We start from the raw sequence: 23,370 nt of genomic DNA, 5'->3' as shown, positions 1-23,370 counted from the left end.
TTCAATTTTTGAAAGCTAAACAATACAGCTTTAGCAGGAAAATCTTACACCAATCTAATTTAGAATTACTGTACAGTCAATGCTGTCAAAGCTGACAGTGCCTAGCTTCTGCTCACGCTCTTACAGATGTCAGTATTTCCATTCCTGCAGGGGTGTAAGACAGTAAGCCATTCACAGCATGAACATTTCTGATGGTCTTTTGTTTATGTACTCCGTTCTTAACTGGCATATTTTCCCACAGTCCTGTCTGTTAAGTGTCTGTTATTATAAGCTCCTAGAGAACACACACATTTCAAAAGCCCCTGGTAAAACAAGTAATGTAGCGTCTCATGCAGATAAGGATTAAATAATACTTCCTTCCTGTCTCATCATCTAGGAGTAAAGAGTCTGAAACAGATAACTTTTCTAGACAGCTGGTAACATTTCAGAATACCAAATAAAAAGAAAAATCCTTAAAATGTCTAAAAAAAAGAAAAAAGACTCTATGAGAATGAGAATAGCATCCAAGCCTGTCTTACAAACAGAAGGCTAATGGACAACTGAGCAATGTATTCCATTTTTTTAAGAAAAAAAATAACTTTTCCTTCAATAATGGGAATACAAAATCTGAAAATATATTGCCCATATATCCCATATAAATAAAATCTCTCAAAAAGGTAACTGTAATAAAACTGTAACAAAACAAGACAAAGAAAAACATGCAAAGAAGGAAATATTAGTTGAAAAAGGTGAAAAGGCGAAAATGTTTAATAAATTAAAAAAAACACTAATGGATTTTTATTTTCAGAGACAAAAAATGACTTTTTAAATAAATCCAATCACTCTACTTAGTTGTGCAGATAATATTTATATAATCATAATACAAGAAATAGAATTTCTATTAGATTCATTTTTTTAGAAGTAAGCTACCAAGAAAACACAGGAGATTATAGCTGCAAAAAGAATATAAATGTTATAATCTTGATGAAATAAAAATAACAGCTTCACTAACAAAACCTGAAAGACGGAGAAGAGAAGTAAAAGGAAGTATACCGAATTCTTATATTTTACTGGTATTTTAATTTGAGGAGTAAATAGAGAATCAACAACTATCTACAATGATGAATCATGAAAAAGATATTTTGGCACAGTATTTTAAATTACAATGAGATCTACTGGGGAAAAAACTAGTAAGCTGGGAAAGTGGTTTACTCCAAGGAGTAGGAAAAAAAATGGTGGGTAGGGCAGAAGGAAATGATTTACCTTTTGTTTAAGGCACTTGTGTTTAATTTTTTTTTAACACTTTGTTTTTGAGAGACAGAGAGATAGAGTAGGAGTTGGGGAGGGGCAGAGATTGATGGAAGCACAGAATCCGAAGCAGGCTCCAGGCTCTGAGCTGTCGGCAAAGAGCTGGACACAGGGCTCGAATTCAGGAACCATGAGATGATGACCTGAGCTGAAGTTGGACGCTTAACCAACTAAGCCACCCACGTGCCCCTAAGACACTTTGTTTAAATATTATGTTTTGCCCTTAGATTTTACTTTAAATTATTTCAAAATGGTGCAGCATGGGAGAGGGAGACAGAGGAAAACCAAATAAAAGATAAGGAGTACAGGCAGTTGTGAGAATAGCATGTTACTGACTACTTGGCCCGAGCTGACCATACAACTGGGAGTCCAGATCTACTCATGGGTCTCACTAGCTGGCCTGATGATCTAGCAGAAATACTCACTGATTGAACGCTACCACAGCCAGAGTTCCTAGATTCCCCTTGCCTGAACCTCGACAAAGACAAAGCATGACATCTTGCTAGAAAGGAATCAAGGACAACACAGGAAGCAGAGTCCCAACAGTATCGCCGTATTTGTACCCAAAAGCTGTGTTCATCATTCTATGATTTATTTAAAGGAGTTCTACAACCTACAATTTTCATTCAATTGCCAAATTCATATTCTGAGTGTGGGGGGGGGAAGGTATGCTGAAGGTTATGAGAAATTAAATACGTGTGTCTATGCCACAGTACTCAACAAAGATATTCTAGTTCTGATGGTATACAAACTTTTCAGTGCATAATCCAGAGTGCTCTCAGATTCCCTCAAGTAGTTTCATTCAAATGAAATAAACACTAAAGCAGTTTTGACTTTTCTTGGAACTAATTTAGATAAATTCCAAGTGAAAAAGAAGTTAAATGCTTCATTCGCAGACATACTTTAACATAAACACATTCTGATTCCCATTCCCAGTAAATCCCAACTATATGAATCTGTTGATCAACTCAAGAAATGACAAATAATGTGAAAATGTTCCCTGTCAGTTATAAAAGTGAACACAACTGGTGCTATAGTATCTTTTATTAAAGATGCTGAAACACACTGTATCTAAAGGAAAATACAAGGTACTGAAGGGGTATAGGTTTTCTTCCAGTTTTCAATCTACTAGGTACATCGGATTACTTGGTACTTCATGTATTAAACCACACAGTCATATAATCTGAGACAATACAATGAAGGGCTCTTTACGCAGAAGCAAATACATGAATTCTGTTCTTCGTGCTTTCAGAATCTTAAGAGTTAGCCCTCAGCTGCCCAATGTAATCTACTCCTTAGACTGCAGGGTCTCTCCCATCTACCAAAAACCTTACTTCCAATAAAAGAGCAATGTGACTAGCAAAGAAAAGAGGAACATATACTCCACTTCCAAAAAATTAAGAAGTGGACAAGCAGGTAGAGTGTGTATATGAACTTGCCTAAGTATATATTTTTTAAAAAGTTATACCAGAGTCCAGAAACACCCTGCATCACAGGTCGTTCTCTTCTGGACACTTCTAAAGAGAATATACTTCATGATTCTCTAGTCATCAGCAGAAATAAAAATAAATTTAAATGTTAAAGAAAATGAGAGTATGAATAGCTGGCAACTAGTGACTCTTCCTATGATTACCAGAGTGTCAAATGATTTTTCACTTGGATTCACTCAGGTACAAGCAAGGATTAAATCTTGCCTTTGGTTAAATTCCACAGCTTCAGATAAATTAAATGAATTTTTAAAGTATTGATCAATCGTGTCTGAACAGTCCTAACCACAGAACTCAAGAACAGGCTCAGTACTGTATTTAGAAAACCAGAGGAGTGGCGCCTGGGTGGCTCAGTCAGTTGAGTGTCTGGCTCAGGTCATGATCTCATGGTTCACGGGTTCAAGTCCCACATCGCGCTCTCTGTTGTCAGTGCAGGGCCTGCTTTAGACCCTCTGTCCCCATCTCTCTCTCTCTGCCCCTCTCCAGCTTGCTCTCTCTCTCAAAAATAATAAAACAAAAAAATAAAGAAAATAAAAAAACAAAAAGACCAGAGGAAAAAGAACAAAAGGAAGGAAAAGAAATGCACAGAATAAAAAGTGTGCATCTAATTAATTAAAGGAACTTAGAATAAAATCCCTTTCATTTTTGCAAACTCAACCTGACCCACGCATGTACTAACTCTACCAGTATATCCCACATCACAGTATCTACCAGAAGTGAACAAAGCTCTCCTGCTCTCCCAGCTAGGAACAAAAGTGTACCACAGGAGGCAGAGGGAAGTGGGGACTGGGTTAAGCAGAATGAACAGTGGCTAGCAAAACCGACGCCCCTGGTGTCGGGGAAGAAGAATTCTGCTGCAGGGGCTGACGTCACTACTAGACAATTGTCACGAGGAGCTAAGCTCTCCGAGCCACCCTGACATGGTCACGAAACCACTAAGATAAAAGCACAGCTCTAATGGATTTTCTGGGAAGACTAAGGTAAAACTAATTCCTTGGGGGCATTTTAATATATTTGTGCATGTATTTTTACCTGTTTTCAGAGAGAAAGACAAACTTTTCTTAGAATTACATGCACAATTCACATGTGTAAACACAGCATGCTTCTTATATAAGGTACTCCCTAAAATAAAATAATTATTACCTTAAATCACCATTCTAGATCTTTTCACCCGGTCTGATAACTGTCAGACCTCCTCCAGATATCACTATATACTTTAATGAGAAAGAACTTAGAAGTCACTTCATGCTAACTTTAAAAAGCCCAAATAAAAATTTCTTTTAAAAACATTTTGTATAGTTAACTTTCATCAAGTAAGAAAATTACTTCAGCACAGCTAAAATTTTTCATTATTGAAAAAAAAAAGTGCCAACACATGTCACCTGCTACCTCAATTTCCTGCCACCGAGTTTCCTATTATAATAGATGGTGACCTTTTTAAAGTCAACTCTACGATAATACCTACAACACCTTCGCATACTATGCTCTCTATTTTATTTTCAACCTCTCACTTTCCCATAGATTTTCAGATATTCAGCTTTCACCCTTCATTACACATCTCCCCTCTTTATAAAATTTCCTCATCCTATACTTCCACTTCAAGCAAATCCTTCCCAACAAACTCACTATGATTTCTTGTTGCTATAAAACCATAGAGAGATATTTTCAGTCCTCATTTTGCTTGTTATCTCTGCAACAAAGACTTCATCATTATACTCAGAATGTACTATCCACAACCTTCATATCTTGTCTTAGCTAACTCCCATGCCCCTCCGTCAGGCCCCCCTTAGTCTTGACCTCTAAGGAGAGTTGGATCTCAATGCTTCCCTTTTATGTTCCACTGCCATCTCCTTAAGGCCCATCCCACTATGCCTTCTTCAGTCCAAGCCCTTCTTGATAGATTACCTAGATTATCAAGAAAACCAGGGATTATCCTGATTACATTATGTGTGATTCATCATTATTCAGACAATTCCAAAGGAAAGCACCTGGCATATAATAAACAGTAATGTATAACTGCCTGAATTATGTTCACCCAATCATCCATACGCTGTTCTCACTATAACTGATCACCAGAAAACAAACTAAATGCGTGCTGTTTCTTCAGGACCCAGAAGGCCCTGTTAGAAATTTTCAAATACATTCACATATCAGAGCTAACTCTCTATTCACTCAATTTAAATTTTAGAAGTCTAAATAATATAATCAAGTTTTTAATAGTGACCGTTAATTAGTACCACAATGGATAAAAAAAATATATCACTGGAACAACCCAACCACACATTTCCTAATCAAACAAAAAGTGTGTTGCTTCAGTATGCATGATCCTAAAGAAAAAAATACCATAAATATTTAAATAGCATGTCTCGTAGGGAAATAGCTAGCTATTATCCCACACCCCGCAGAGACCTATGATGTGGGACTATATTAAATGAAAAAAATTAATTAAAGCTGTATTAATGTTTTCATCTACCATAATCCTTTTATTTTTCAATACTAACAATCAGCATCTACAACATTGATGCATCATGCTCACTGACTGCCAGAATTTCCATACAGGAGAGACTATATATTCTAGGTCAGGTATGAATTTAATTTGAAACTGGGTTTGCTTGGCAAGCACACTATTTTACTTAGAGTTTACTTGTGATGGTTTTAGAGGAATGATGAAAACCACTCCTGGGGACTGCGCCTCCCCCAAGGGACTGCCACCAGCAATGGAAAACTTTCATTTTAAGCAGACCAAAAACCCATTAATAAAGTAGAACTAATAGCAAAGGATACAACAGCCATGATTACATTGTACATTTCATAAATAACTAAACAAAAGATGTAACACCTTAAATACATAACCATATAAGTATGGCACAGATGATTATTACATAAAATTAAAACACGCTTAACTTTTCCAAAATAATTCTTATCAGGATGAGCCAAACACGTGAACCACCTGGATCTGAAAAACAAACGGTGGTAACACTCTCAATATTTATAAGCTGGGCAAAGTAAAGGAGGAAAAATTCCCAAGAGATGCATGAGAAATGTAAACAGATACATTATTCTTCTCTACTACTCCATACATTGGAAATAATACGAAAAAAAAAAGTTTCAATGAAACTTTTCAAGAAAGGGTAGGATTAAAAAGTATCTGCTCTTCCCACCTTAAGACTTATTATTTATAATTTCATTGTACTGCCCAATTATGAACAAGAGAATGTTCAACTAGAACAGAGCACTTAAGGTTAATTTTCAATGTTCGTTATTATTGTATATTACACAGCTCCTATGATAAAAACTGATAACAGAGTCGGCTTTAAAATTTTCACATCATCTCACCTTATGCAACTATAATGCTTAAAAGTGCTGGCGGCTTTCTGACATTCCAGGCACAGCTGAATCGCCCCTGGATAGTCTTCCTCCTTCAGATAACAACAACGGAAGTTATCAGACAGGAAACATTTTTCCTAAAGCCTCTGAAAAAAAACTAATCTCTGTTTATACTCTATCCAAAAGTTAGAGAACCAGAAAATTTTAATTCTTCTTAAATAAGGATTAGAATACCAATGATAGATAAAATATAAAAAGACAACTAGCTCCAAGCCTAAAATGTATGTATGCGTAGACAAAATACTGTTCCCTGACATACACAGTAACAGCCCTCTAAGATCACGACATGTGGGTAAAGCCTGAACAGAATAGTAAGCTGCTTCACAGAGAACGTGTTCTTTAACTGTGAACATATCTCCTTTCAGTAATATTTACACAAAATGTTCCAAAACAGTATGAATTCCACTTGTAATCAACATTCAACAGTTCTGCCACCAAGAAATCCATAAATATTTTAAAACAAAGCTAGAAAAAAGTGAAATATTCACTAATAGCCTTGGAATGTTTTTATCACCTAAACAGTAATTTAATGTCAAATGAAATCTTCTTTTTGTGTTAATTATTTTTAATGTTTATTTATTTTTTAGAGAGAGAGAGAGACAGAGCATGACCAGGGGAGAGCCAGAGAGGGAGACACAGAATGTGAAGCAGGCTCCAGGCTCTGAGCTGTCAGCACAGAGCCCGATGCAGGGCTCAAACTCACAAACTGGGAGATTGTGACCCAAGCCAAAGTCAGACGCCTACCCGACTGAGCCACCCAGGCACCACCCCCAATGAAATTTTCATATGCATTTCTCAATTCAAAGTTTAGAAATTACACAGTGATTCTAGATGGCTCACTCAGAAAACCAATTAATACATGAGATATCAAACATAACTCAAATGTGATATATTCCTTAAGTCACTACTCTATGTTTGATACAAAAGATAATTTTATTGCTATTTAGGTGACTGAAGTTAACATTCCCATGTTGCTACAAAGTAAACATTTTCCCAAATCAATTTTTCTAAATGAAATATGTCAATAGAAAAACGCTCTAGAGCAAGTAATTTTACGTGTCTAAATATATTCTTTACACCATATAGCAATTCGAAAAAAATGCACATCTGAATGTTTTCCACTATAATTTTTCTATTTAATATTATCAAGATCACCAAATTTTCAAATTTTAACTTACCTCTAGCATTTCACTTAAGCGCACGTCTGTTCTTTGCTAAAGAAATACAAAAATCAAAGGTTAAATCTGTTTTAACCATAAAATTAAGTTTTAGTTTTGAAATAGTAACCTGTATATACCAAAGTTTTTATCGTTCTCAGAGATTTCAGAAGTCCAATCAGCAACTGACGTTTCCTTTGATTTGCAAGAAGGCCTAAACTAGCTTGAGTAAAACCTTCCTTGGCAATATTCAAGTGTCTGCAAAAATGAAGAATAGTTACATTTTTCTTTTTTAAGAATACTATTCACACAGAACAATTAGGCAAGTGATGAGGTAGTATCTTCAGTTACTCTTAAAGTCAGGGATTATGACTACTGTTTGACAAATTTATTCAACGGCTCGATCTAAACTAGCGTTACTCAAAGCACAGTGGGTAGACTCGTGCCAATCCTCCAATTGTTACTGACATTTCATTTCACACATACCTTCTTAGTATAGTTTTTAGATCACAATATAAGTTCAGTTAGTGGTATTCTAAAATCGATTATCAGCGATGGTTTTGTATGTTTTTCTTAGTGTTTTCCAGCTTAAAGAACAAAATACCATCAAATGCAATACCTCCTCCCATTTGTGCAGATGACAGCGGCTAATTGAAGACCCGTCTGTAATGAGGTAACTCTTTCAAGTTCCTATGGAAAATTTGGTATAGGTTATTGTTGAAGGTTTTATTTTTCTTTATTATTTATATGATACTCTAACAAAAACTTTAGTGGGTTTCAAAAAAAAGCTCTCTTGAAAAACAAAGTAGTAACAAAAATACCTAAACTTAAAAACTGTTGGTATATTTTTCACAAAAGAAGTTAAAATGACTACTTCCAAATGATTTTCATAATGACATATGATAAATATTTAGTCAATATTGCTTATAAGGAAATCTAGACCGAACTCATTTTATACAAGCATAAACAAATAACAATACATCCACTATAAACATTTCTACACAACAGAACTTCAGAAGATAATCAAGAATATGACAAATATGATTTCTGTTTGCTAAGATGTTTTGATAATGAATGTCTTGATTTGAACACTGCTGGGTATTTCAATGGATTCTGAAGTCTCTGATTTTCAGATGCAAAGAGAGATTCAGCTATAAGATTCCAATTTTATTATATTTTAAAGACAGATTGTTACACTTCCATCGAGCAGCCATTATTAATGATCTCTATGTTACAAGTACAGAGAACCAATTTTCACTGGGTCTTCTAAAGTTTGGACAAATCAAAGAATACTTTAGAATCACTGATAAAACTCTTTCACTTCTTCAGTTTTATAAATTCTCCAAATTAGAGAGAAAAACATACATAAAAAGTCTCTCCTACACCTCAAATAGAGTCAGTTTGTTGCTATAGAATAACTACAGACAAGACAATAAATTACTTCAACAGTTTCAAGTATAAGTCACTTAAGCATTTTTAAAATTTTACTACTAAAAATGACAAATATCATCCTACCTTTACATATGCAGGTTGTTTTTCAAGGATTAAATCTGCTACTTTTTTAGAGACCTACAAAAACATGCAATCAAACAAAGAAGGTAAAAGAAAAAGCCACATGCTTTCTATTCCAGTTTACATTTTAAATTTTTGCAATTTTGCAAGAATATTCCATAGGTCTTCCCAGTAACTTCTGCAGCATGCTCTGGGCTATGAAATTAGTAAAAAAGGTATAACAGAGAGCACAATACTTGGTTCTTAATAGAAACTCAATAAATGATCATTACTACTGTTAATAATGAGCATCATCTGATTTAACTAAATATTAGCACAAAAGTATAACATCTTTAAGGGCACAAGATTTCCTTTTAAAAGATGAACTTGTAAGATAAATATCTAATCAGCTGAATTTATGGAGATAATATCTGGGAAACAGAGAACATCCTGTACCCTTTACATCCTCTATACCACATAAAAAGACAAACAGTAATTTGGTCCTCTACTTCTGAAAACTGAAAAACATGTTTTTGGATTTTTGTTTTTTTGGAATGTTATGTACATACCTAAGGTTTCCTTGGTCACATTTCATGAAATATGTCAGTATGTTAGGCAAATCAGAGTTATAATGATTTTGAATAAGAGATTCTTATTTCACAGTTTCAGGGACACCTACTGGCTACACTACAGGTACCATGGAGCACGGCACATCCAAGACATTTTTAGCCTTGATGTGATTTTTGCTCAAGAAACTCCAACTCTTCCCCTTCCCAAGCCAACTGAGAACAAAGCATTACACACACTTTCAACTATTGCATTAATCCTTCTAGTTTTCCTTAACTGCTTTGAATTTGTATAGATATGAATTTGTATAGATGTCCCCAGACAGAAACTCAGCTAATTTTACCAAACTGGGTTTTTTAAAAACATAGTTTAAAATAGGGGCACCTGGGTGCTCAGTCGGTAAAGGGTCCAACTTTGGCTCACGTCATGATCTCGCGGTTCATGAGTTCAAGCCCCACGTCAGGCTCTGTGCTTACAGCTCAGAGCCCGAAGCCCGCTTGGTATTCTGTGTCTCCCTCTCTCTATGTCCCTCCCCTGCTCGTGCTCTCTGTCTCTGTCTCTCAAAAATAAACATTAGAAAAATGTATTAAAAATACATACATAAATAAATAGTTTAAAATAGACGATGTAGTTATTAGTCTGCACTGTGCCTGGCAGTGTACTAAGTGCTTTCCCTATATTATCTCAATTACTACTCATGACAATCTATTAAAATGCTTTCTCATTTTCCCGATGAGTAATCTTAAATATAGGAGTAACTCACCCATAGCCTCCATAGTAAGTTACAAGGCTGAGATTCAAGACCAGGTTTACCAAATTCCAGAGGTTATTATGCTATATGGCCCTTGCATTGGGGTTCTTTCCCCAAAGACTACTACCACATCAAGTACAAGGTAGATGCATACATATTTAAACATGCTGAAACCAACAGAGGCCAAAAGATGCCACCATCCACTGAAATCTAGTTCTCCAAAATCATAATACACTTTTACCACACAACCCTCTACTGGTCAAGTCCCATTCCTAGACCACTGCTGCAACCCCCAGGGGGATCCCAGCACCCACTGAGACCGCTGAGTATAATACAAAAGAAAGAGAAGTACATCTTCCTTTATTTGTCAGGTGTATTATTAAAAATCACATCTTAAATTCAGATACATTTATTACTAATTCTCCATTACTATTTAAAAAATTAACAAGACCACATACTAACATTAATCTTCTACAGTGTAGTCTGAGTATTATTAATGGAGTTCAGCCTAATGCAAGGAAAATCACAGAATCAAAGAATTTTACAGCATTAAAGAAAGTGCAGGCCTAACCCACCACTTCACAGAGAACATGAAATAGACTTAGCAAGGCTAGGTGACTTGCCCAATGCTACACAATTAATCAGTGACTACAATTCAGACTTTCTGAATCTTAGCTTTCTGTCGGCCTCTTTCAATTAGAAGCGAGGGCCTTTACTTTGAGATAAGATACTGTAAGTGGGGAAAAGATACTTAGAAATCTTTAAAAAGTTCAAAATTCTTTCATCATATTTAGGATTCCAGAGAAAGAACTAGCAAATTTATATAAAGGTAATGTTAGAAGCTGAATAAATTTTAAATAAATATATCATTGAGTCTGAGTCATGTTAAATAATATCTGTTCAATATATTAAGTTAAACCATAAAATCTTCAAACATTACACCTCTCTGCTGTGTCTCATTTAGTTATGCCAGAAAGAAAGGTGTTTTTTACTTACTGCAGCTTGCTGTTGTTTCAATTTGTCTCTGTACTCCTCTAATTCTTGCAAATTGAGAACAGGAGGAAGCTTCTAAAAAATATCCATAAATAAAGAGTAAAAAAATAGTTTACTTTTGTTTCATTTACCTGCACACGTCTGACTTATAAACAGTGTCACATTCCCATTCCCACCCACTCCTCTTGGCCTTCCAATCTCCCCACTAGACTTCAGACACAAAAGCCTACACATCTTTGTTAGCCAACCCTTTGGTGCTCAAGTTCCATCCCTCACATAGCCCTGAAGGGCTAGTTAGAAAGTTCCTCATTCTAACCACCGTCTCTACCAGCCACAGAAGAACTCAAAATATATTTCCCTTCTGAAATACTATGAATAGTAACTATGCCCTGCAGTGTGAGAGTGACAGTTGCTGGAGTACATTCTAGATTACACATCAGCTTTCAGAAGACCGTAGCGGAAACTAACAAAACTGCATACCACTGTGTATATCAGAAACTCCAAGTTAGACTCCAAGTCTCAACAGATTGATGAAATTTCAGAATGAGTGGGGGCTGACTATGTACATACTGCATATAAAGTATGTATGCAGACTGAATTTGGTTTCATCTAAAACCAAAATTTATTATTCTTTTTTGAACTTCCTATAAATTTAAAATGCCAACTTTATAAACATTATGGCACAGAGGTCTTTATCATGGCTAAACAATTATGTAAAGATAACATTCATGAGGGGCTCCTGGGTGGCTTAGTTGGTTAAGTGTCCGACTTCAGCTCAGGGAATGTTCTCATGGTTCCTGAATTCAAGCCCTGTGTTGGGCTCTGCACTGACAGTGTGGAGCCTGCCTGGGATTCTCTCTCTCCCTCTCTCTCTGCCCCCACCCCAACTTGCTCTCTAAATAAACAAATAAACAAACAAACAAACCAGAAAAAAAAAGGATACTTTCATGATTGAAAGTCTTAGAGCTTTTCTAAACATATTTACATAATATAAGATAGAGGCAGCACACCAACATACTGTAGGCTAAAAATTAAATACGAAAAATACAGAAATGTTTACTGGGCCAATATTCATTACAGCAGCTCTTAATTTTACATTTTTTAAAATAACTTCATTTTAAAAACAATGTGGACAGTTCACTTAGTCACAATATGGTCATCAAAGACTAGTCCTGGTATTAAGGCAGGCAGACAGAGAGAGAAAGAAAGGAAAATAAAGAACACCCCTAAAAAGCATTCAAGTCTCATCCATAAATTCAGCCACTGAACAAAAAAGAGTTTAGATAGGTTTTAATAATTTTTTTTACCTCCAGCTCATATTTAACAATATCAAATGAGTCTGTAGAAAAATATACTTCTTCAATACTATTAATTAGTTCTTGTTCAGCTTGAGGGTCAGTAGGCTGTTCTCGAAGTTCTCGGAATTCCTCCTTTAAGGAAAAAAAAAATCACAGTTACAGTAGTTGTAGCTGTTGTAATTCTACCTGCATGGAAATAATCATATGTTTTAACAGTCACAAATCTCCTGGGAACCATGCTGAGCAAGGAGACAAACTGACAGAAACCAGGAAAGTTCATGGAAAATCAGGGCTACTGAAACACTAAAAACTATTCATCTACTGGAGAAAAAAAAAAAACGAGTTTAAAGATTCAGATTTCATTTTCAATTCTTTTTTGCCCAACTGGTAGGTGAAAAAATTTAGGAGTTTAGCAAAAGGAAAAAACGAAGTGCCTATGAAATCTATCTTACACACATACCGCATATATACATATTCTCATCTCACATTCTAAAATCTGTCTCGGCACAGATAACCAGGGAACGCAATGACTTGCGGAGTCACAGTCAGCATTAGAACCCTGAGCAGAGCCAACATTCTTCCCTGTGCTGGCAATCTCACTGCTCGGCTAAGACACACTGGCTCCAGAAAAGACGGCAAAAGTTTAGCTCGGTGATCCTATCAGGCTTCCTTCAAAGGGTGCTGATACCGCAGTTAAGGATCTGATTATGAACCTAAAGCTCTGTATTTGATAAATACACATTTATATAAATTAAATAAAATTAATTGTAAATATACATTATATACAAATAGAAAGAAAATGCTTTCTTTCTAATGATATAGAATGGGGCTTCTGTGGTCTTGCCCAACTAAAAAGAGCTTGACAGACAAATCCCTACCCCTAATGTCAGCATCCTTATCCTCTGCAATTTTACTGCATCAGTGGATAAACCTTCAGTTAACTGGGAAGTTTCATTAATTCAGATAACCCCCACTCTGCCACACTAATTAACCAACATATTATTATATTATATAACAACTTAGTCCTGCAACTCTTTTATTCATATTAATCTCAAATATATTTAAGAACACAAAAAATTAATATTTAAAATAATTCTACAGTCACTAAAATAATATTTAACAAAAAAGCCTAATAAATCATCAATTAAATATGCAAAATATTATTTTTCAAATAGAGAAACTATTTTATTTTAGGGCATAGTTTTCATTTATTAAAAAAACCTAGCTTATATATCTTTTAGACTTTAAGTTATATTTTAAATACGTAAAGTGATTAATTACAAAATTATCTCCTCTTAGATTCAAGATAAAAGAAAATATTAGAGCAATAAATCTGAAACTCAAGAGAAAAATTAACTTTAAAATTCTGATAAATTTAAAAGAGAGAGCAAGGGGCGCCTGGGTGGCTCAGTTGGTTAAGCCTCCGACTTCGGCTCAGGTCAGATCTAACATTCGTGGGTTCGAGCCCTGCGTCAGGCTCTGTGCTGAGAGCTAGCTCAGAGCCTGGAGCCTGCTTCCGGTTCTGTGTCTCCTTCTCTCTCTGCCCCTCCCCCTCTCATGCTCTGTCTCTCTCTCTGTATCAAAAGTAATAAATAAAACATTAAAAAAAATAAGAGAGCAAAGTCACACAAAAATCAAATCTGTATAATTAAGAGTGCATGGAAAAGAAAATGCCTCTTCCATAACAAAACTCAACTTATAAACTATACTAACCAAAAAAGGTCAAGGACACAGTCATCACTGATATAAACAGCATGCAATCAAATACTATAAGTAAAGGAAGAAACCCAGTGTCCTAACAGAGGGAGCTGCATTCCTGTATGTGAGTGGTGGGGTGGGGGTTGGGGGGGGGCCTCTATAACAAACACACTAACCTACATAACACCCTGGACAACGGCGCTAAGGAGCAGACCAGGTTTAAAACCATACTACTTACAGAAAGGTTTCCAACTAACCTACTCATGAGCAACCATCAAGCATTTAATAAATGAGTGAGACATGAGACAGAAAACGAGATCAGAAATTCCTGGCAATCTCCCTCCCGAAAAGTCCATGGGCATTTGAAATACCAGCTTCAGATGCCGCAAGCTGAGGTAGGGAAAAAGACCCAAGTCAGGATATGGCAATGTTTCCTCCCTAGGACTTTCACAGCAACACTAACAGACAAATGTATTTGGTATCATTCAAAAACATTTTTTTGAAGATTATAAAAACTGGTAGGATTGAAAACATCAAATACGAAATCAAGCAAAAAATTCAAATAAACTGCAATGAATAAATGCTTTCACCTTAAATGTATAAATGCCAATGGACATTTAACTCCATGCTAAAGTTCTTTATACATTACCTAATTAATTGATCTGAAGGTAAATACACTTAGATTTTAGTTGCTACTCTAGTATTAGCTCTGGGCAACTTAGTCTCTCTGTGACATTTTTTTTCATCTGTAAAGGACAAACACACATGTATTCTCTCTCTCTCTCTCTCTCTCTCTCTCACACACACACACACACACAATGACAGAGAAACAAATATCCAAAGTTATTAAGAATGTCAAAGGGAAAACAATTTCAGTTATCAATATCCCACAAGTGTACATTCCACAAAATGTAATGAATCTGTAAAAGGAGTACAATCTGTATATGTATATAAAAGGTCAAATGCCATTCGTTCTTGGAGAACTAAGCAGTTATATCACAGAGAGCAGACAAACACAGAATTTCAAAGAACAGACACGTAACACTCGACACTCAAAGTATCCTAGACTAAGAACAGGCATAAAACCTGGAAAGGCAGAAAAAGAAACACAGCACCCAAAGTAGAATTCAACCAAAGACAAAAGCCCACTGCTTAGCCCTATAAAATACCCTCTCCTTTCAAACAACTTAGTGGTTCCTGTGTGAAAACAATACATCTCAATTCATTCAGACAAACTCCATTGTGCCTACATCCCGATCACCTTGTTCCTTTTAATCTCCATGCACCTGCAGGCTGCGAGACTCCGCTTCTACCTAATCATTCTCTAAATGTTTCCCTACTGTTCGTGCTGCCTGCTCAATTCAATTACACACCTTTGGAGAACTGAGATTTCTCCTTATTCTCCATCATCATGCTCAAGTGCCAAGGCACACTGTAGATCACAATCACTAATCTAACTAAAATTAATTTACACAGTGAACTGTATGAAAAAAAGAGCAAAAAGAAAGGAAAAGACAATATGTTGTTTTGACAGTTAAAACTTTCCATAAACTCTTAATAAAATGTCTCTTCTAACTAGAGATAATAATAAATGTTAAATCATTTTAGGGATACTTTAAGCATGTAAATTAGAAAAACAGAAACAGCTAGATTGTACATTCTTAACACAAATACTCCATAATTTTGTCATTACATAAACTGGTTTCCTAAGATTAGAGATGTACAAAAATACATAATTCTTCACCTCAAACCAATTTTACAAGCCAATCTACATGTATGAGGCAAAACTTTACATAAATAAAGTGAACAGAAGATTTCCTACAAAAAATTAAATGGCAAAATCAGGGGAATAGAATAACAAATGAAACTTTTTATACCATATAAAAATGTGATTTTTTTAAAGGTTCAATAATATTCGATACTTACACTAAGTTTGAGAATAGAATATTTCAGTCTTACAGACTGCTATTACTAATAAAATTCTTTATAGGATTTTATTTTATCTTAAATTTTATGTCACATGGTAACTAATATATATGATCATTGAAGTGGTATAAATGCCCATCAAACTTGAAAATCCAAAAATAATTTGTCAGCGACACCATCAAAATGTGCCACAATTTGCTTGTTAATGATAATCCACTACACTTCAAATAAAGAAAATTAAACAAAAATACAATGGCAAGAACAGAACAAGTCTCTCTTCCATAGTATTTTAAGACCTAACTTTCAAAGCTCTACTATCATTCATTTCTCCAGCAAGTCACATATTTCAATGTAACATTTATTTTAATTCCCACTATGTAAAAATTCTCCATACTAGGTTATACAGAAACAAAATGGAGTAAAGAAAATAGAGGCTAAAGTAACAGAAAAGGTCAGATGAGTAAACAATGCCCCTGCCAGCATTACAGAAGGGAGTACAAACAAAATACAGGGGTACCAAAGGGCAGTGAGTTCACATCTGCTGGAAGAGGTACCATTTAGAGAAGACAGACTAGGCCAATATTCAAATTTGAGAAATGTGGGGGAATAAGGCAATAAATACAAAGCAAAGCACAAGTAAAAGCTGTAGCAGGAAAGCATACAACAGGTTAAACAGGAGAGAGTGGCTGCACGGGGTAGAAAAATGTTATCAGGAGTATTCACATATATACCAAGAGGCAATAAAATGCAACAATTGAGATTTCTTAAAACCCAGTAATATATTTTTATATACAACTGATCCATAGTTTTCCTTCACAAAAATAAAATACCTTAACATAACGCTGCACCAGATGCTATATCAAAAAAGTAACCATAAATATTTGAATATTTTCTTAACATAATAAACTAAGCAGGATTATTTTAGGAAAGTGGTAGAAAACAAAGAAATTAGTCAATATTTAAGAAGCTGTCTTTTCCAGCAGTCACAACACACTGTGGAATTGCCTCTAATTCTACTAGCCTAGTTTTTTCCATTTTGATCCATCTCTGAGATAAACTGATACGAACATACATATAAAATGCACATCATAAATGTATCTATGAAAAATGAAGAAAAGCAATCATAACAGAAATTTAAGTGAACATCTTTGTTTCAGCCAAGCCATTTTTCCTCTCGACGTAACAACAAAAGGTTTTATGAGAACTGGGGATTCAAGTCTATAAAACAATTGGAGCCCTCAAGTGTAAGGTGTTATAAAACATTTCCAGTATATTTATGGTTTCTAAGGAACTATGCTATAACTTTATAAAGCAATTTCCCACTTAAGAGTTCATCTCTTAAAGGAATATATTCAAGTTCAGGAGAACAAAAAGACCACAAATTTTGCATTTAACCACTACTTTTAAATCATACAAAATACCACACAAATTAAAAATAAAAACTCAAGTTCAAATTTTTCAATTCTATTCACCTTGTAAGTGTATAAAATGAGTTATAACAACTTCACAGTTCTCCTTACCATTATTAAACTCAATTTTCTCTTTAATTTTGAAAAGCAATTTAACCTCATTTTTAAACTCACAGATCAGCCTGGAAACATAATCTTCAATAGTAGATTTTTATTCAATCAAAAAAGATGAATGCAAAATCTTCATTGTACAAGTTGCAAAACCCCCAAAAAATGTACAGAATAAAAAACATGAAATGCCAACCAACTTCCATTTCTGTGCCTGTTTATTAGACTATGGCTTACATTACATATCTGGAAGGCAGACTATATTGTGTTGAGAGGAAGTAGAAAAAAAAGAAATTTTATTCTTATAAAGCATGAATTGGGATTTACCAAGATGAATCCTATCAAGGGTGTTTGTGTGGTTTTTTTTTAATTGTTTGCACATTTCTTAATCAACTTAAAAAGCTACTCTGTTATAATAAAATTCTAAAACTGAAAATTATAGTCTTATCAAACTTAGTTATCACCTTAGAGCTCGAAATGAGAACAAAAAATGTTTAGCTACCAAAATCTAAACAGAGCTAAAAGAACAAAAACATTAAGTTTTCAATATGCAATCAGTGTTATAATAGGTTTTGTTTCAAATGAAAAGGATTTAAGATCAGACGCCCTAAAACTGTACGTACACCATGTAAATTTGTAACGAAACGGCAGACGTTGGCTTTACGTGGGGAAATGCTACGTTTTCTTAAAATCCCACTAGAACAGCAATAATGAGCCATCAAAGCAGCCAGCAAATTATCAGTCTGTGCTTGTGTGTTTTAAATAAAACACATCTTTTAAAGCCCACCTGTTTTTCTTTCCCCCGGGCTTTCAATGCCATCTAGTGGAATACTGGTGAGGTTACAATTTGAAGGGAGATTTTGAGAAAATGATTTATAGATTTTTCTAGAGGGTTATTAAAGTGGTATTATTTTAATCCAGCTTTATAACATATTTAAATGATTGAAATAATGTATTTTTAATCACTTTCTACATCATAACAGCATTCCAAAAGGACACATTTGTTTTTAAAGGAAAAGGCCAAGAATAAGTACTGCTTTTATTCACAGAAATATAATTATTAACATACACTAAAAATACAAAACTAGAGAGAAAGCCTTTCATGTGCTACTCTGTAAAATATTTATATTTGCTTCTCTTACTCAACTGTTATGGTTTTAACAGGCATTTCTATAAATTTATTTCTATTAAAAGGAAAATATTAAATAGCTTTAAAGACATCAATTTTTTTAAAAAGCTATCTTTAAAAACTCCTCAACTTCAACGAGCAACATCAAGCTGTCTGCCACATGCCTGTCCCTTTGGAAGTCAATACTAAGAAAGACATATCACAAACTGAAAAGAGAAAAATCCAGTGTATATTCTAGATTCTGTTTTTCTTGTAGTTTTAAAAACATTTCATCAGGCTCTTTCTCCAAAAGAAGAAATGCTATGTATTCTGAGAAGAGACATCACAACACTTTCAACCTGACGGTCTAAAAACTGCAGTCCTGGGGTGCATGGATGGCTCAGTGATTTAAGCATGGGACCTTGGCTCAGGTCATGATCTCGTGATTTCTGAGTTCCAACCCCACATGAGCTTTGTGCTGACAGCATGGAGCCTGCTTAGGATCTTCTGTCTCCCTCACTCTGCCCAGCCCCTCCTCACGCTCTCTCTGTCTCTGTCAAAAGTAAATAAACATTAAAAAAAATAAATTAAAACACTTAAAAACTGCAGTTTTTCCAATATCTTCACCTTCAACGGCCAATAAAAACCCTCAGTACTAAATTCTTCTAAAATGTCTCAAATTTAACCCTTCACCATTTCCTAAATTTCATGTTCTTTTCTTCTTAATCTTAGGCAGTTAAAACAAATTTAAGAAGCTGAATGTTCACCTCAACATTTGAACCTAGCTCTCTTGACTCTTATTCTAGCTTACTTTCCTCATCTCTTGGTAAAGTTCTGAAAACGAAGCTCTGTAGTTAGTGTGTGGTTTGAGGATTCTTTTCATGGTCAAGTCAAATCCATTTATCTTACTTCACAGAAGTATTTTACATGTGAGAAAACATTCTGCACAAACTCTCAGAACGTTATGTAAGAGAAGGTATTCAATAAATATTTGTGGAATGCATTAAACATACAAACAAAAATACTTTCTTATATTTAGACAAATGTATTTTCAAGTTTTGACTGCAACGGATATTTCTTTTGTCCTCATAGCCTGTATTTTTTCTTAAATGAAAAAAAATCAAAGACATAGTTAAACCAACCATGTAATAGTAAACCTAGCTGAATCCTACTTGTATTTATAAGTTAGGAAAATCAGAGCCTTAAAAATAGACAAAATTTATCTTTAGAGAATAATATCAGAAGGTGGAAGTTCAGAAAAATTCATAAAACAATATTAGTATCAATATTTTTTATCAGTACTTTTTTTTTGGCAAGCATTATGGAAGAACTATGGAAAATGTTTACTTAAAGTCAAGGTATAGATTTATAAGGTTCCAAATATTAATATTTTTAAGTAGGATTCAACAAATACTCTCAAATGCAATCCTAATAAGTTCTGTAACTAGTAATCATGTGGCTATTGTGATTATTACATATCATACTAAGTTTTGGTCTCAAGTCTTCATGTCTTGTAACCAATTAAATTAGGTAAAATCTTTCACATAATTAAAAAAGTATAAATTTCTTCAAATGAAGAACAAAATTAGTCAGTAAATACTATGTAGATTAATGTCTTATATCTTTGCCTCAACATGAAAGTGGGAGACTGGAGGGGTAGAAGACAGAGAGAAGACAGAGAGAATCCCAAGCAGGCTCCACACTGCCAGCACCCAGCCCGACACAGGGTCTGAACTCACAAAGCCTGAGATCATGACCTGACCTAAAACCAAGAGTCAGACATTTAACCAACTGAGCCACCCAGATGCCCCGTACCAGAAGATTTCTAAGGTTTCTTCCCACTCAGAATTTATATAGTTTTCAAAAAAAACAAAAAATTTAAAAAAAGAGTCCTTTCTGGATTCTCAAGTATACCTAATGCCCTTCTTGTTTTCTTTCACCAACTGTCTTTCTCTAATGAGTTGTACCATATGAAATTTGCCAGTATTAGATTATTTTTAACCTAAACAAACAGCCATTTCTTATGATTCATACTAGTATTTCCTTTCTACTTATTCTTTGTACCAGAACTTTTAACATAACACAACCCAAGGTAAACCATTTCCTTCTTGAAAACCCCCTGAAATCTCAATTCCTTGTACAACTTAGACAAGAAAAAAAAAAAATGGGTCTATACCAAAAGACCAAGGAGGCCTTTTTTAAAAATGTTCTACATACATATACTTGAGGTAAAGAATTAGATGAAGTTAATGTTTAAAAATTTCTCCATATAAGTATTCACACTGTCTACTTAAGTAGCATAAACTGGATTTTTTACTTCTGGCATTAGAATATCAAGGGAACCCAAATTAAGACAATGAGGTCGCTTTTTGGGGGAGGGGTTTTAGTGGGGTTTTTGGGTTTTTTTTTTTTTTACTGATGATTCAATATTTGCATATACTGCAATATGATCATCACAGTAAGTCCACCACCAGGTACACAGAATTTTTTTTTCTTGAATAAGAACTTTGAAATCTACTCTCAGGGCGTGAGTGGCTCAGTCGGTTAAGCATCTGGCTTTGGCTCAGGTCATGATTTCACAGTTCATGGGTTCAAGCCCCACATCAGGCTCTGTGCTGACAGGTAGCTCAGAGTCTGGAGCCTGCTTCGGATTCTGTGTCTCCCTCTCTCTCTCACTCTCCTCTGCTCATGCTGTCTGTCTGTCTGTGTGTCTCTCTCTCAAATAAATAAAAACAGTAAAAAAATGTTTTTAAATCTACTCTCTTAGCAACTGTAGAATATGCAATACAGTATTATTAACTATAGTCACCATGCTGTATATTACGTCCCAAAGACTTCTTTATTTTGTAACTGGAAGTTTATACTTTTCGACTCCTTTACCCATCATGTCCCCCCTCCCCAACCCCCTTGCCTCTGGTAGCCACCACTCTGTATCTATGAGCTTATTTCTTTGTTTTGTTTTCTTTTTAGATTGCACATATAAGTGAGACCATATGGTATTTGGTCATATGGTCTTTCTGTTTGACTTATTTCACTCAGTAAAATGCACTCAAGGTCCATCCATATTGTTACAAATGGCAAGACTGCATTCTTGTTTGGGACTAAATAATATTCCATCCTATGTGTACAACAACACTCTTGTTTGTGGCTAATATTCCATTGTATATGTACAAACATACACACACACACACACATTTACTTTACCCATTCATCCATCTATGAACATTTAGGTGCCCCATGTCTTGGCTGTGGTGAATAATGCTGCCACGAACATGGAGGCGCATATATCTTTTCAACGTAGTTATTTCCATTTGCTTTGTAAGTGGAATGGCTAGATTATACAGTAATTCTATTTTTAATTTTGTTTTCCATAATGATTGTACCAATGTATATTCCCACCACACAAGGGCCCTCTTTTCTCCTCATCTTTGCCAACTTGCTATTATTTCTTGTCTTTTTGATAACAGGCAGTGTAACAGATATAAATTAAGTTCAAAAAAAAATCTACCCAAGTCAAAGGATTGGGTAGCTTGCTTTTTAAACCTAGTAATATACTGCAAGCATTTTCTCTGCAATATGCTTCACTAAGTTTAAAACCCCAGCTTCAGAATAATTTATAGGATGCCACTTTTGAAACAGAAAAGGAAAGAGGATCCCACAGGGACTACTCCACCTGCAGGAGCCTCCAACTTCACAGGCTACCTCACCACCCTGCTTCCTTCATAGTATTTGTCATACTTTGCATCACCTTGTTTACTGCTTATCTTTTCTCTACTTAGACCTACTTAAGCTCCCTGGCAAAAGATAAGTTTTATCTTTTCCACAGCTATATTCAGTCCCTAGAGAATGTCTAGCATAAAAGAGATGCTCAATACATTTTTGAATATGCAGGAGGAAAAGACCAGAAGGCAGAGTTAACCTAAACTGTGTTGGTAATTTTCGTGACTTTTTTAGGGGTCTTTTTCTGTTTACCATATTTTCTATTCACAGTACATATTACTTTTTATTACAGGAAAAGGTTATTTTAAAATAATAATTTTAAATTTGTGTGTTACACTTTGTTGAAATACTTTTAACAACTTAAAAAACTCAACATAAAGGTTATTTTTTAAAGCCATAGAAGTTCAATTATCAAGAACTAACTGTGACACTAATTCTAAGGCAAATGTATAAAAATAAATCATGTAAGGGGCACCTGGGTGGCTCAGTCGCCTAAGCACCCAACTCTTGATTTTCAGCTCAGGCTGTTATATCATGGTTCATGAGTTTGAGCCTCCAGTGGAACTGTGCTGACAGTGCAGAGCCTGCTTAGGATGCTCTCTCTCCCCCTCTCACTCTGCCCCTCCCGAATGTACACATACTCTCCTCTCTCTCAAAATAAATAAATGAACTTTAAAAATTATATTAAGGTGGAGCCAAAATGGCGGAGAGGAAGGGAGCTCTATAAACTCCCTCCGCACCGTTTTTCGAACTGAGAGGGATATTACGTTCAACTGAGAGAGCGGAAGGAGAAAATACGAACTCCAGAAGGAATAGAACCTCAAGGATATCTGAGTGAGTGGGGGCGAACGGGGGAGATCCGAGGACGGGCCAGCCCGGACGGGCAGGGGAGGGAAGATCCCCAGCCCAGCGTGGCACAGGTGCCGGGCACCCGGGAGACAAAGGGAAGCGACAGAGTCGGAACGCGCTCATAGAACTGTCTC

The 23,370-nt window shown here is 35.2% G+C and overlaps 1 protein-coding gene across 2 annotated transcripts in view; it reads right to left on the bottom strand.

Moving 5' to 3' along the window:
- Positions 1–23,370, bottom strand: part of VPS50 (VPS50 subunit of EARP/GARPII complex) — a 131,793-nt gene that overhangs the window by 98,747 nt on the left and 9,676 nt on the right. For both annotated transcript variants that reach the window (XM_029929148.1, XM_029929157.1), the window contains exons 3-9: positions 12,428–12,550; positions 11,124–11,195; positions 8,834–8,887; positions 7,938–8,008; positions 7,459–7,576; positions 7,340–7,375; positions 6,111–6,193 (exon numbers count right to left, since the gene is read on the bottom strand). In XM_029929148.1, the coding sequence (XP_029785008.1) occupies positions 6,111–6,193; positions 7,340–7,375; positions 7,459–7,576; positions 7,938–8,008; positions 8,834–8,887; positions 11,124–11,195; positions 12,428–12,550 (557 nt within the window). The remainder of the gene's footprint in view (positions 1–6,110; positions 6,194–7,339; positions 7,376–7,458; positions 7,577–7,937; positions 8,009–8,833; positions 8,888–11,123; positions 11,196–12,427; positions 12,551–23,370) is intronic.

Source organism: Suricata suricatta, chromosome 2, assembly GCF_006229205.1.
Source record: "Suricata suricatta isolate VVHF042 chromosome 2, meerkat_22Aug2017_6uvM2_HiC, whole genome shotgun sequence".
NCBI classification, from domain to species: Eukaryota; Metazoa; Chordata; class Mammalia; order Carnivora; family Herpestidae; genus Suricata; species Suricata suricatta.
Note: the sequence above shows the minus strand (reverse complement) of the source record. Positions and strands in the feature narration are given on the sequence as shown.